The 15,351-nt window shown below is 45.5% G+C and overlaps 1 protein-coding gene across 2 annotated transcripts in view; it reads left to right on the top strand.

Annotated features, from left to right (window-relative positions):
- The first annotated feature begins 2,978 nt into the window (after positions 1-2,978).
- SLC12A4 (solute carrier family 12 member 4) overlaps positions 2,979-15,351 on the top strand; it is a 66,361-nt gene continuing 53,988 nt past the window's right edge. Inside the window, exons 1-2 of one of the 2 annotated variants that reach the window (XM_083452614.1) lie at positions 2,979-3,036; positions 4,010-4,368. In XM_083452614.1, coding sequence (XP_083308740.1) covers positions 4,215-4,368 — 154 coding nt within the window. In that variant the 5' untranslated portion in view covers positions 2,979-3,036; positions 4,010-4,214. Of the gene's footprint in view, positions 3,037-3,897; positions 4,369-15,351 lie in introns of those variants that run through there. The other variant, XM_083452613.1, reaches the window with a different exon arrangement.

Below are 15,351 nucleotides of genomic sequence, written 5' to 3'. Positions count from 1 at the left end.
GAGAAAAAACTTTTCTATATCCACAATACACCAGACATTTTAAATGAACACCACAAAACGGCAAATATTTAATTTTCCAGAAGCACTGTTTTCCCACAGAGTCCCTTTGTCTACAACCACATTTCAGAGAAGCAAACAAGAAAAGAATGTTCCCCTCCTTTGTAAAGTGTACCTAATCCCCAAAATTGTTACATTCATGGACAAGTTCACTGGTGACTTATAGCATGTATGTTTACACATAAGTAAGTCTCCCAGAGTCCAGTGACACTTGCCCTAAACTGAGCGTGCATAGGAATGGATCTTAGGCTGCATAAATACCATTTAAAGCACCCCACCCCCCAAAGAATCCTGGGAACTGCAGCTTGTTAAGGATGCTGGGAATTGTAGCTCTGCGAGGGGTAAACTACAGTTCCCAGGATTTCTTAGAAATAAATTTAACAGTGAATAATCTTAGACCTGTGTGATTGGGGATTATATAAATTTACTTCGTCTGATATACAGTATCTCATTTTTACATTTGAAGCTTAATTTTTAAAATTTACCAGGAGCCTCCCTTTAAACAGGTGGGCCAGTTATCAGTCCTCTGTCCGTTTTATCTGGTCTCTGCAAGCCCTAAACTATAATCCAAGTGTGGTAACTTTTAACCGGTTTCACTTGTAAAGAGAATAAAAAGGCAAGTCAAATGTTGCAAGGCATTCCAGCTTCACAAGAGTGCTAGTAAGCCATGGAGCAGGCATGTTCAAAGTCTGTTTGGGGGGCCTAATCCAGCCTGCCAGTTGCTTTAATCTGACCCCTGTGGCAGTTTATTTCCCGGGGTAAAATCTTTAAAAAAGCTCAACAACTCCCAACTATAAATGAGTGGCAATCTAAATTATTTGATTATATAGAATTGGCAAAAATGACACAGAAAATAAGAAACCAAAAAGGTACAAAGTTTAATAATGAATGGAATAAATTTATGACATATATTGAAACAGATGTAAAAAATCTAAAAATCACAGTAGGCTTGATATAACGCTTGCGACGCAAAGAGTTTTAAGAAAACGAAACTGCAGATTTTGTAACATATTTTGTAACATATTCCAAAACCGAGTTGAAGGGAAGTCAATTATTGTTGTGTGATTTAGTTATTTAGTTACTGTAAGTTTTATTCGTTGGTGTTTTATGTTATGTAATGTTTTTCTTTCTCTTTTTTTTCATTTTTTTTGGTGTGTGTTTCGTTTGTCTTTTTTGTTGCTTTAATGTTTGATGTTGTATAATGAATTGAAACTAATAAAAATTAAATAAATAAATAAATAAAAAGCTCAACAACTTCAATCCAATAAAAAGCTTAACTTTGGTCGGCCCTCACACATGTTCACTTCATCAAATCTGGCCCTCTTTGAAAAAAGTTTCGACACCCCTGCCATGGAGCAAAGGCGAGAGGGGGAGATAGGGAGCTTGGCAGAATGGAAAGAGGAGCTGTGTTTCGGGGGGGGGGGGGTTGAGGAAGTGGGTGTGATATAAATCCTTGCCTGAATGGAAGTTAAGAGATGTGTGAGTATGAAGAAACTGCCCCAGTGTGGAGGTATTGCCACCACAAGCAAGTGGGCCGGAGCCAGGCGCAGCACCCAGGTCCAAATCTGCCCCCTCCCGACTGCCGCTTGAGGTGGCTCCCTCAGAAAGGCTCATAGTAGTGCCAGCCATGTGGGTGGGGCTGATGGGAGTTGGAGTCCAATAACATATGAAGGGCCACAAGGTGTGCCAAATCTAGCCCTTGGGGAAGCCGTATGGCTGGGCCTTAAAAGTCTCCCTCACCATTCCAATTTTCCTAGAGAATTTGCACAACAAATTTTCACAGACAAAAACAGGACTGTTTCTCTAGGATTTCTATTCACGAGCCAAGGGTCACCGCAGAAGTTCAACCTGGCTGCTTCAGTGACTTCACAATATAGCACAAAGTCTCTACCACCTAAAAGAGAATCATCTTGACTTCTCTCACTCAAAATATATTACGGGGCGCAATGAGTCAAATTCAATGTTAACGAAGACCCAAAAATAAAAGCCGCCGTCACACTTCTGGGAAGAGGAAGCCCTAATGAATAGGAAACACATTATTTGTTCCAGGACAATGAAGGGCAAAATTAGACTGAATGTCAAATGTGATTAAGTGTTTGCCTGGAGGCGCTTTTTTATGGCTGTTACTTTTGAAAGATGTTTTTTAAGTGTCGTTGAAATTGCTGTGTGGGAGGGGATAGCCTCTCACCACTATTTCCTTTGAAAGGGCTCCATAAAGAAGAACGTAAATGTCCCTCATCAACTTGCAGTACTTGGAAGGCTGGGAGCTGAATGTGGGATCCAAGGGACAGCCCCCCCCCCCCACTTGCACCTGCCTGAAGTGCTGTTGCCTGGCTAGTATGTGTCCTTGAACCGTGTCTTAACCTGGAGACCTGACCCACTCAGGGCCTCAGCCAATTAGAATTGAGAGTGATCAGGGAGAAACAAGTCACTTGTGAAAGAATATAACAGTGATTAAATGCAAGGATGGCAAACAGATGCAACACAAGCAAAAGAAAGCTTGCACTCCTCCCTTAGTAGTTGCTACTCATGCGACTAGGAGCATGCAACATGTCTAAGAACACTCCTGCCCTAGAGCGGTGTCTGCTACGCCTTGGAAACCTGCATAATTACTAAGTGATGTGCACAACCTTTACACATAATAAATCTACTTACTTTACAGAATGACTGCAAGCATTGCTCAATGTATTCTAGGCAGTCTGCTGCAACCCAAAACAGGTAGTGTTAGGCAGGCATTTTTTCACTTAAGACTTCTTCGGTGGTGGCTGTCACCCATTGGGTCTCGTGGGGCACAAAGCAAGGTCAGTGGTAGGTGGAGTCAAAGCTAATGCCAGGCAAAGCCAGAGCCCATGACAGGCAGCGCCAACTAAGGCTAGATTTGACCCACTCTCTGCCCTGCTGAGTTCTAATAGGGCAACACGGAGGCTAAAAGAGGAGGCAGCTGGTGATGAGGGTTATCCTCTGGACAGGTTGAAAGTTGTAAGTCCGGAAGGCTTGGGAGAATCAAGAAGAAGAGTTTGGATTTGATATCCCGCCTTTCACTCCCTTTAAGGAGTCTCAAAGCGGCTAACATTCTCCTTTCCCTTCCTCCCCCACAACAAACACTCTGTGAGGTGAGTGGGGCTGAGAGACTTCAAAGAAGTGTGACTAGCCCAAGGTCACCCAGCAGCTGCATGTGGAGGAGCAGAGATGCGAACCCGGTTCCCCAGATTATGAGACTACCGCTCTTAACCACTACACCACACTGAATTCTTTTTAGACCAGGCTCTCCCAATCTGGTGCCTCCCAGATGTTTTCGACTACAGCTCCCATCAGCCCCAGCAAGCACTGGCTGGGGCTGATGGGAGTTGTAGTCAAAAACATCTGTGTGCGTGAGGGGTGGTAATAGTTAAGACTCTGGACTTAATGCACTTTACCAGCTGAAGAGGGGCCCAGAAAGACCTTTATTTCAAAATATGGCAAGCCAGCCCTGCTGTATTTGAGGGGGCTCAGCCTCCTGCACATCCTGCTGTGTGGGGGCTGATGCCCCTCTGCCCCAAACCCTAAGGGCACTACCGTTGCAACCCGGATCGGGGGCGGGAAATCTGTGGCCCTCTCCAGCTGGTGTAGGACTTCCATTTCCCATTAGCCACGGCCAGCGTGGCCAATGGTCGCAGCTGGTGGGAGGAGGAATCCGACATTTAGATGGCCCCACGCCAAGCACCCCTCACCCCCACGCCAAGCTCTGAACTTCTATATATGCTCTTTGCTTGTGGGATCTTTGCCTCTCGTTGAGTGGTCGCGGGCTGGCAGATGGGGTCCCGGCTCCCTTCTCTTCCGTTTCCCGCAACCGTACTCCTCCTCTCTGCCCCTCACTCATCCCCCGACAGCCTTTTGCTGGGGGAAGCAGACCCCACCCCCGGGGGCGTGGTGAATGCCCCCCCCCCCGTGATCCCAGCTTCTTTTTTTGCAGCCTGGAGGGGGGAATGGGTGGAGTCGACGAGCCGGGTTTCCTGAGAGGAAGTGACCCAAGGCTGCTGGAATGCCAGCCTGGCCCCGCGGCGGGTGCTGCTGCTGCTGCGCGCCTCTTTCTCTCTCCGCTGCGCCCCGCCTGCTCCTGAGAAGCCCCACCGGAGGCAGAGGCGGAGGGAGAGGTGGGCCGCGGCGTGGCCGAGACGATGCCGCACTTCACCGTCGTGCCGGTGGAGGACAAGCACCGGACGGACTACGACAACTTGGAAGGACTCAGCTGGGTGGATTACAGCGAGCCCGGCGACGGGGCGCGCCGCGCTTCCCACCAGCGCGATGCCTACGACACGGTCAGCTCCGACGGTGAGTGGAGGGAAAGTTGGGCCGACGGCTGCAAAGTTGGCTGGCGTGTTGTGGGTGTGTGCGTGGCGGCGGCGGCGGCGGCGGCCTCTCCCTCCCCTTCCCTCCAGTCGCCTTTCTCTTTCTAGATATCGCTTTTGTGTCCCGTTACTTCTGGTGGGAGGGAGCAGGTGGAGCTCGCGGAGAAAAGGTCTCTGAGCATGCGAAGAGTTCCAGAGCCGCTCTCCACCAAGGCTGAGGAGAGAGGCGTTTCTCAGAGCGTTTGCAGAGTAACGGAGGAGGGGTATCTCTGAGCATGTGGAGAGTGGTGGGGACGGCTCCGCCTTGTGTTCTCAGCTCTTCAGAGACTGCAGGGAAGGGAACTGCAGTGTGGGGCTCTTCAGGTGTTTATGGATTCCTGATAGGGATTGGCAGTCCAAAAACATCTGGAGGGCCATACGTTCCTGATCCCTGCGGAGGAGAAAATGTGTGTCTCGTGAGTGTGTGCAGAATGGCAATGAGATGCCTTTGCCTTGTAGCTAACTCCCAGGTCTAATCTGTGCCATGGTTGTTGTTTATTCGTTTAGTTATGTCCGACTATTCGTGACCCCATGGACCAGAGCACACCAGGCACTCCTGTCTTCAATCTGTGCCATACAGACCCTTTTTCTTTTGACCACCCTGGACAATTGGGCATCATCGGCAAACTTTACCTCCCTCTCTGCTCACCCTTCATGCTAGGTTGTTTATGATCAAGTTAAGAAGGCTATTATTTTTATTATTAGAATTTTAGACCACTCTTCATCCTACAATCTCAGGGCATTGTAGAAACAACAGAAGACAAATGACAAAGGAGCCTGTTCAGAGAGGGACAATAAGGATGACAAGTGGCTTGGAAAGCAGGTCCTATGAGGAAGGATTGGAAAAGCTGGGTATGTTCAGCCTAGCTCATAGAAGGTCTAGAGCAGGCTTTCCCAAACTTAGGTCTTCAGCTGTTTTTGAACTGCAGTTCCCATCATCCCTGACCACTGGTCTTGCTAGCTAGGGATGATGGGAGTTGTAGACCAAAAACAGCTGGAGACCCAAGTTTGGGAAACGCTGGTGTAGAGGAAGGCATGATAGCTGTCTTTGAATATCTGAAGGGTTGTTCTGCATATGCAGGAACAGGCTGGTTCCCTGTAGCTCCAGGATGCTGCACTAGATGGACTTTAGACCTGATGCGACAGGGCTTTTTGTAAATGCTCTTATCTGCTGTGGTTAATAGATATCTGCTGGTAGACATATGCTTGGCAGAAGGCTAGGTTTGGAAAGTGGCAGGATGAAAAAGCCAACTAAATATTTGTACCTTCCAAGAGAGGAGGAGTTTTAGCTCACTCATTTTAACGCTGAGCCTTGTGTGACAAGTGACCTCCCGCTTCCACACACCTGTGTCAAAGCAGGTTTGGCTCTCCAGATGTTGTTGGACTCCACCCGGCCATATAAAATGTTGCTTTGGGTGGACCTGGTCTTATAAATATTGAAGTAAATAAAATGTGCCTATTATATCTGTATCCTGTTCTTTCCCTCTGCCCTATCCAGGATGCCCAGAGTGGTGTTCTCTTGCAACACTGAGGTAGGCATAGTGACACTTGGCAGCTTTCTAGACAACCAGGGGTTTGAACCCTGGTTTCTCATTTCCAGTGTAGTTTAACAACCAGTCACTCTTCCTAGGGAACTCTATGAAGGGATTGTAGCTTTATGGGGGGAACAGGAGTCTCCTAACAATTCTCAGCATCCTTAACAAACTACAGTTCCTTGGATTCTATGGGGGAAGCTATGACTGTTTATAGTGCTATGATGCTGCTCTAAATGCATAGGGCAGATGTGGCCTTATTTCCAGACCAAACAGAATCTGGCGTCACTCTTTCTTGAAATGAAGCCCTGATCTGATGGGCTATGCAGTTCCTTTCTGTCTGCTCTTCTTTACTATACAGTTCCATTAATCTATAATGTTTCACAAAGTTTCACTCCTTAAAATAAACAGCTGGGATGTGTACAAATACGAGAAACGAAAGCTTCAATCCTAAAAACACCAGAGAGCCGGCCTCTTTGAACGCTCAGTGGGACTTATGTTTTGTGGAAATGCTTCCCAGGTTAAAAAAAAAAAAAAGCCAAGGGAACTGCTAACTATTTTGGAGACTCCTAAATCTAAAAAGGCCCTGTGTATACCAGAGGGGGTTTACTTCTAAAGTTCCTCCCCACTCCCCCATTCTTCTGATTCTTCCTTCTCCATGGAAATAGCCAAAAGGCTCAAAGTGCTTTCACCCATCCTGCCACTTCAATTCACATTTTCATGAATAGGGAGCCTGTTGATGTTGGAGTGGAAAAGCCACGTTAGTCATAAGGCCTCAGCCCTTTTTTTCAGATGCCTTAGGAAATGATCTCAAGAACTCTCCCCTAATAGGGTGGCACTGTCTTATTACAGGGAAATGCAATGAAATGGTTACAGCTGTCTTCTCCACCCTGATGTCCTCCGAGTCCATTGGCCATGCTGGCTAGAGCTGATGAGAGTTGTAGTCCAAAGCATTCAGAGGACTGCAAGGGTGGTGAAGGTTGGTTTTATATGACCAGAGTTACTATCTTAATCATTGGGAGTCAGGAGGAAATACTTTCTTGTTTCAGACACCTGTTTAAAATGGTGATTTTTGGTATGCATTGATTTAAATGTAATGTAGCTCCAGGGAGTTGTCATGAGGTGGATCTTCTGCAACCAAACCAATCATGGTTCAGAGTAGGGTTCAGGAGTGGAGCTGCTTTGATTGATTTAATTGGCTAATGATAGTCACCTAAAGTCGGGTGTGAGAGAGCTTATTGCTTAGTCCTCTAGGCTGCTCAGCTGCATCTGATGCTGTAAATCAGGCTTGCAGACTATGTTGTAGTCTTTTACTAGGACACCAGGAGCCACCAATCAGAACCAGGTGCAAAATGAGTCCAGTTAGTGCACGTGGGGCCATGCAGTGGAGTGACCTGTGTTTAGAGCAGTGATGTCTAATGGGCAGAATGAGGGTAAGAACTTAATCTTGTAACCCTTGATCTGGGTAGCCTTTTGTACTGGGTATTGCAGTGGCACAGGGGGTTAGAACGTTGGGATAGGGATTTGGGTTCAGATTTTCCCACATGGCCATGAAGTTTGTTGTGTGAGCATTGGTCTGCAAACTAGTCACAGCCTAACCTACCTCAACAATTTTTTTTTTTTAACTTAGGTTTTATTGCATAACATATATTGTAAATCTGTTTGAGACCTTTTATTATAAAGTAATATCCAAGTCTAATACTATTGCAAATTGTTTTAGGACATTATTATATTGTGGGAACCAATTTATCAGTTCAGTAAACTAAACTCAGGGTTGTGGTCAGCTAAGTCCTACTCAGAGTAGTAGACCCAGTAAAATTAATCAACCCAAGTTAGTTGTTTCCATTGGCTTTTCTGGGTCTATTCTGAGCAGGACTATTGTTGAGTACCTAAGTAACCAACCAATCAGTCAGTCAGTCAGTCCAGGTGGAGCTATAAGGAGAACTATGCACGCTGCCTCAGGAAGATAGGAAGCTGCCTTACACTGAATGAGACCATTGGTCCATCTAGCTCCATATTGTCTACACTGATTGGCAGTGGCGCCCCAGAGTTTCAGACAGGAGCTTCTCCCAGCTCTGCCTGGAGACGCTGGGGATTGAACCTGCAACCTTCTGAACTGTGGTCCTTCCTACATTCTTAAGCTCCTTGGAAGAATAAGTGCAATAATTTATTTTTAAAGAAATGTTTGGGGTTATATCTAAAGGTTGTCCTTAAGGTTCAATTTATGCAGTACTCTCTGCCACTGGTCTTCTGGCAGTCTTAGCTCAACTCAGCTGGTTTCTTATTTAGCTTGGTGCCGTCAGACATTTGGTTTGGATGCAGATCAGCAGAACATAAGTGTGCCCATTTGCTGAAGCTTGGGCGGTGGTAGCCTTTTCAACAATTACTTGGTAAACTGCAAAGTTGGAAGCGTTTAGTCGAAGGCTGCTCACTACAGGCCTAGTGAGCGGCTATTTTAATGGGTGGAGGAAACATCAGGGAACTTCTTCAGCTTGTTTTTAAAAGTCAGGCTGTCCAGGATTTTTAAAAAAACAACGGCAGATCATGTTTTAAAAGCACGTGTGTGAAATTCTGAGGCTGCAGAAGGGTTGGCAATTCTAAAAATATATATTTAGTTATTTGTTGTTTTTATTTTTCCTGTGCTCAAGATTTCAGCCTGTGATGCTGCAAGTTCCTGTTCAGATTTATATGAACATTTGACTTACACAACTTAAGGGTATTTGCTTCATCTGGCCAATGACTTTTCTGCTGTTTAGCAATGGATCTCCAATGAAAGGGCTGTGACGCAGTGGTGGAGCATCTGTTTTGACTGCAGCAGGCTTCAGGTTCAATCCCCAGCATCTCATGGGGGGAGAACATAAAAAAGAAGAACATAAAAAAGTCTGCTGGATCAGGCCAGTGGTCCATCTAGTCCAGCATCCTGCTCTCACAGGGGCCAACCAGATGCCTGTGGGATGCATTCAATCAGGACCTGAGGGCAAGAGCATTCAACTCCTCCTGGCGGTTTCCAGCAGAGCCATTTCCCATCAGTGTAAATGGTACTGAGCTAGATGGACCAAAGATCTGATCCAGCATGTGGTTGATTCCTATGTTCTTCAGTCTCGGTCAAAGTTGTTTTTGCATAATAAACTGTTCCACTCTTCAGCCCCTATAATAGTGTTGTGAGATCATGAACGACCTATGGGGAATTGGATCTTCAGCAGTAGTCCTATGTCGGTTTCACCCTCCTCTGCCAAGTCTGGTTGCTGCTGTGGGGCAGTTCACTTCCTGCCTTCACCCTCTCTGCTCAGACCTGGTAAATTTGCCTTAAACACTGGGGTAAAAAAAGCCATTCAGGTGTTCATGGAATCAAAGAATTGTAGAGTTGGAAGGGAAACCCAAGGGTCATTTTGTTCAACCCCTGTTATGGCATCCATAACAGATGGCCATCTAACTCTTGCTTAAAAACCTCCAGTGAAGGACAGTCCACAACATCCTGATGGAGTCCAGTTAATTCATTTGTTTGAATAATATGGATTTTGCATTTTAAGAAAGTGGGGACTCTGGTGCTAAAGAGAGTGGCTTGGATCTGATGGAGCCCTTCAGCAAACAGAAATGGAAGGACACAGAGCATTTTGAATTAATCCTTCTGTGCCACCACTGGGTGCTGATTTGAAGGGTTCGCCCAGTCCTTTGGAGCAGAGAAGTGGGAGTCAAGGGCTCCTTGTTTCCTGAATGGAACTCTGAAACTACCCCATTGACTTAAATGCTGGGGGAGGGGGTGTTGTAGATAATATAACTGTTTAACCAAGTGCTTTCTCTTTTGTTGACATAAACTTGTGATTCTCTGTTCTTTAAAGTTTAAACTCTCTAATCTCCGGCTGCTGTTTGCTTTTCCTCTTGTGGTCATTTGTGCACTTAGTCCTGCAGAGGTAGAGGGCTTTAAAATACCTAGATTAGACAGAGAGCAGGAATGAGATATAAAACCACTGCGTAAATAACTTGGGGTGTGATCTTGTCATGGTGTTCAGCAGGTCAGATATGGAAGTTTGGCAGATCTGCAAACACTCAATTCATTTCATTGGCATATTTGCCAGTGATGGCCACGCCAGGCAATCACACCCCATTCATGCCTTGTAGGACTCTTTGCCTTTCGCCATCATTTATGCACAATGGGTTATTATTTCATAATTTATTTCAGTTGCAGTATTTCCTTGTTGCAGAATTCCAAAAGCAAGCCAAGACCTAGGTTGCTGTTGGAGCTTCTGGTGTCCTGTACCAAGGACTGTATCCAGATAAGTTCCACTTAAAGTAGACCCACTGATTTCATTAGTTTCAGTGGGTCCTACTCTGAGTAGAACTAACATTGGGCACAACCCCAGATTTTCATTTTTTCTTCAGAGTAGGACCTGGGATACCAGGGTTCAGATCCCTACTCAGCCATGAAGCTTACTGGGTGGCTCTGGGCCAGTCACTGCCTCTCAGTCTAACCTACCTCACAGGGTTGTTATGAGGATAAACTGGAGAGGGAGGGAACCATGTGCGGCCACCTTCAGCTCCTTGGAGTAAATGTGGGATAGAAATGTAATAAAGCAGCCCATTGCTGCAGAGGCCATGGGGCAACGGAAGGAGTATAGGTAAGCTTGGCTGTAGGGTCCCCTGCAACTAAAGTGACCCGGTGTCACTGAAATATTTGCATGTACGTATGTGCCATGTCATTGTTGTCACATATGTACAGCACTTGTTGGGTGCACATAAGTTCCTGATGCTATGAACAATATTTTTGACCAGCGAGAAGGCAAAACAGGCCTAAATGTATGTCAGGCACATCCATGGATGTTCTCCAGTAGTAGATTCAGCGGCAAACTAAAAGTGGGGGGGGGGGGGCGGGGCACTTCATTTTCAGTCCCTGTTCTTCCTCCCAAAGGAGTTTACTGGAAAACCTTGGGCCAGCCATTGCCTTCTTCCTTTATTCTACCTCAAAAGCTTGTTGTGATGATAAAATGGGAAGAATCTCATATTTGTTAACCTGAGGTCTTTGAAGATATTTTGGAATGCAGAAATGTGATAAACAAAATTATAAACAATACCAGATGAGAGGGTAGTAGTGTGAGTTTGAGTGAGAGGGTAAGCACATAATAATAATAATAATAATAATAATAATAATAATAATAATAATTAATAGGAAGAAGCAGCAGCTATTTTCTCTATAGGAATTATTTATTGTGTTTATACCCTACCTTTCCCCCAAGAAGCTCAAAGTGGTGTTCATTAGAGTTCTCTTCCTCCCCCATTTTATCCTCACAGCAACAACCCTGTAAGAAAGGTTAGGCTGCGAGATGGCAACTGGCCCAAGGTCACCAGGGATTTGAGCCCCTGTCTCCCAGGCCTAGTTCAACACCCCCTAACCAATGATACTTACTGCCTCTTATCCACCTTTTGCTATAATAAGGTCTCAGGGTAAGTTGCAATGAAATAATAATACAATACTAAGACAATATTAAGACAATTGCAATGGTTATGTGTCCAAAGAAAAACCGCTGCTATGGGGAGGGAGGGAGCATAGCTCATAGAATCATAGAATCATAGAATCATAGAATCATAGAATCATAGAGTTGGAAGAGACCACAAGGGTCATCGAGTCCAACCCCCTGCGAAGCAGGAAACACCATCAGAGCACTCCTGACATATGGTTGTCAAGCCTCTGCTTAAAGACCTCCAAAGAAGGAGACTCCACCACACTCCTTGGCAGCAAATTCCACTGTCGAACAGCTCTTACTGTCAGGAAGTTCTTCCTAATGTTTAGGTGGAATCTTCTTTCTTGTAGTTTGTATCCATTGCTCCGTGTCCGCTTCTCTGGAGCAGCAGAAAACAACCTTTCTCCCTCCTCTATGTGACATCCTTTTATATATTTGAACATGGCTATCATATCACCCCTTAACCTCCTCTTCTCCAGGCTAAACATGCCCAGCTCCCTTAGCCGATCCTCATAAGGCATTGTTTCCAGGCCTTTGACCATTTTGGTTGCCCTCCTCTGTACACGTTCTAGTTTGTCAGTGTCCTTCTTGAACTGTGGTGCCCAGAACTGGACACAGTACTCCAGGTGAGGTCTGACCAGAGCAGAATACAGTGGCACTATAACTTCCCTTGATCTAGATGCTATACTCCTATTGATGCAGCCCAGAATTGCATTGGCTTTTTTAGCTGCCGCGTCACACTGTTGGCTCATGTTAAGTTTGTGGTCAACCAAGACTCCTAGATCCTTTTCACATGTACTGCTCTCAAGCCAGGTGTCACCCATCTTGTATTTGTGCCTCTCATTTTTTTTGCCCAAGTGCAATACTTTACATTTCTCCCTGTTAAAATTCATCTTGTTTGTTTTGGCCCAGTTCTCTAATCTGTCAAGGTCGTTTTGAAGTGTGATCCTGTCTTCTGGGGTGTTAGCCACCCCTCCCAGTTTGGTGTCATCTGCAAATTTGATCAGGATGCCCTTGAGTCCATCATCCAAGTCGTTGATAAAGATGTTGAATAAGACCGGGCCCAAGACAGAACCCTGTGGCACCCCACTAGTCACTCTTCTCCAGGATGAAGAGGAACCATTGATGAGCACCCTTTGGGTCCGGTCAGTCAGCCAGTTACAAATCCACTGAGTGGTAGCATAGTCAAGACCGCATTTTACCAGCTTCTTTACAAGAATATCATGGGGCACCTTGTCAAATGCCTTGCTGAAATCAAGGTAGACTACATCCACTGCGTTCCCTTCATCTACCAGGCTTGTAATTCTGTCAAAAAATGAGATCAGGTTAGTCTGACATGACTTATTTTTCAGAAATCCATGCTGACTATTGGTGATCACAGCATTCCTTTCTAGGTGCTCACAGATTGTTTGCTTAATGATCTGCTCCAGAATCTTCCCTGGTATTGATGTTAGACTGACTGGGCGGTAATTATTTGGGTCCTCTCTTTTCCCCTTTTTGAAAATAGGGACAACATTTGCCCTCCTCCAGTCTGCCGGGACTTCGCCTGTTCTCCAGGAATTCTCAAAGATGACTGCCAGTGGTTCTGAGATCACATCTGCCAGTTCTTTTAATACTCTTGGATGCAGTTCATCTGGCCCTGGAGACTTGAATACATCTAAACTAGCCAAGTATTCATGTACTATCTCCTTAGTTATTCTGGGCTGTGTTTCCTCTGCTGAATCATTTCCTCCAAATTCTTCAGGTCGGGCATTGTTTTCTTTATCGGAGAAGACTGAGGCAAAGAAGGCATTGAGGAGTTCAGCCCTTTCTGTGTCCCCTGTTTGCATTTCACCATCTTCTCCTCTGAGTGACCCCACTGTTTCTTTGTTCTTCCTTTTGCTACGAACATACCCATAGAAGCCTTTTTTGTTGCTTTTAACCTCTCTAGCAAGCCTGAGTTCATTCTGTGCTTTAGCTTTTCTGACTTTGTGTCTACACGTGCTGGCTATTTGTTTGAATTCCTCTTTGGTGGTTTCCCCCCTTTTCCATTTTTTGTACACATCCTTTTTTAATCTTAACTCAGTTAAAAGTTCTTTAGATAGCCACCCTGGCTTCTTTAGGCACCTTCCATGTTTCCGTCTCATTGGTATTGCCTGAAGTTGTGCTTTTACTATCTCCCTCTTAACAAACTCCCAGCCATCATGAACTCCCTTTCCTTTTAGTATTACTGTCCATGGGATCTCACCCAGCACTTCCCTAAGTTTTATGAAGTCGGCTTTCTTAAAGTCAAGAAATTGAGTCCTAGTATGCTTGGCTGCTCCTTTCCGTTGTATAGTAAACTTCAGAAGAGCATGATCACTTGCGCCTAATGATCCTTCCACTTCTACCCCATTAACCAGGTCATCGGCATTGGTTAGGACCAGATCTAAAATGGCTGTTCCTCTTGTTGCTTCTCCCACTTTCTGGACAATGAAGTTGTCTGCAAGGCCAGTGAGGAATCTGTTTGACCTTATGCTCTTGGCTGAGTTTGACATCCAACAAATATCTGGGTAATTGAAGTCCCCCATTACCACTATCTCCCTTCCTTTTGCATGCTTGGCCATCTGTTCCAGGAAGGCATCATCTATGTCCTCCATTTGGCTTGGGGATCTATAGTAAACTCCCACAATGAGGTCACTATTATTCTTCTCTCCCTTAATTTTGACCCAAATGCTCTCACTTTGGCTTTGAGGTTCTAAATCTTGGATCTCTTCACAGGTATACACATCCCTGACATATAACGCCACTCCTCCTCCTTTCTTGTCTGGTCTGTTTCTCTGAAATAGATTGTATCCCTCCATTTTTACATTCCAATCGTGGGACTTATCCCACCAGGTTTCAGTGATGCCTATTATGTCATATTTAGTTTGCTGTACCAAGAGCTCAAGCTCATCTTGTTTATTTCCCATGCTTTGTGCATTAGTGTACAGACATTGAAGTCCATTAGTCATTCCCCCGTGTCTCTTATTTAAGGATTTTTTCCTCCCACCACTAGGTCTGCTTGCTGTTTGCTCCATTTGGTCTATGACATTTGGATGATCATCTTCATCAATTAATAGACTCCTACCTTCAGGAGCACTGTCTCCCTCCCCCACATTAGTCAGTTTAAAGCCCTCCTGATGAGGTTTCTTAGTTTTTTGGCAAAAACATTCCTCCCAACCGTTGTGAGGTGCAGCCCATCGCTTGCCAGAAGTCCATCCTCAAGAAACTGCAGTCCGTGATCTAAGAATCCAAACCGTTCCTGTTTACACCATTTGCGAAGCCAGCTGTTTACTTCCACTATTTTCCTCTCTCTCCCTGGGCCACGTCGTTCAACTGGGAGGACAGATGAGATGACGATTTGTGCATTTAATTGCTTCAATTTCCTGCCCAGAGCCTCGTAGTCTCTTTTGATCTTCTGGAGGCTATTGCTTGCAGTGTCATTGGTTCCCACATGAACCAAGAGGAAGGGGTATTTGTCAGTGGGTTTTATGATTCCTTGCAGTCGTTCAGTTACATCTTGGATCTTAGCCCCGGGGAGACAGCACACTTCCCGAGACATCTTGTCAGGCCCACAGATCACTGCTTCTGTTCCCCTCAGTAGGGAATCCCCTATCACCACTACACGCCTTCTCTTAGGTTTGGTCAGGGTTCTTCCGTGAGCGGTCCGTTCCAAGGTCGCCTGCACATTCCCTGAGGACTGACTTTGCTGCTCATCTTCATATACGTGATCGACTGTAATGAGGGAGAGATCCTCAAATGGAGTCTGCTCTTCGTCTTCCATGCTAGGGGAGAGGACCTCAAAGCGATTGTGTATTTCTAGACAATCAGAGCGAACCCTGGGCCTCCTACTTCTTTGAGTCACGTTTCTCCACATATCGGGCTCCTGTGTTGGTGAACTAGCCTCCTTCTCAGGGGAGTCCCCTGTCTCCTCCTTGG

Source organism: Podarcis tiliguerta, assembly GCF_965153285.1.
Source record: "Podarcis tiliguerta genome assembly, chromosome: 8".
Classification (NCBI taxonomy): Eukaryota; Metazoa; Chordata; class Lepidosauria; order Squamata; family Lacertidae; genus Podarcis; species Podarcis tiliguerta.
The sequence above is the reverse complement of the archived record's forward strand: the minus strand, read 5'-3'. Positions and strand labels throughout refer to the sequence as shown.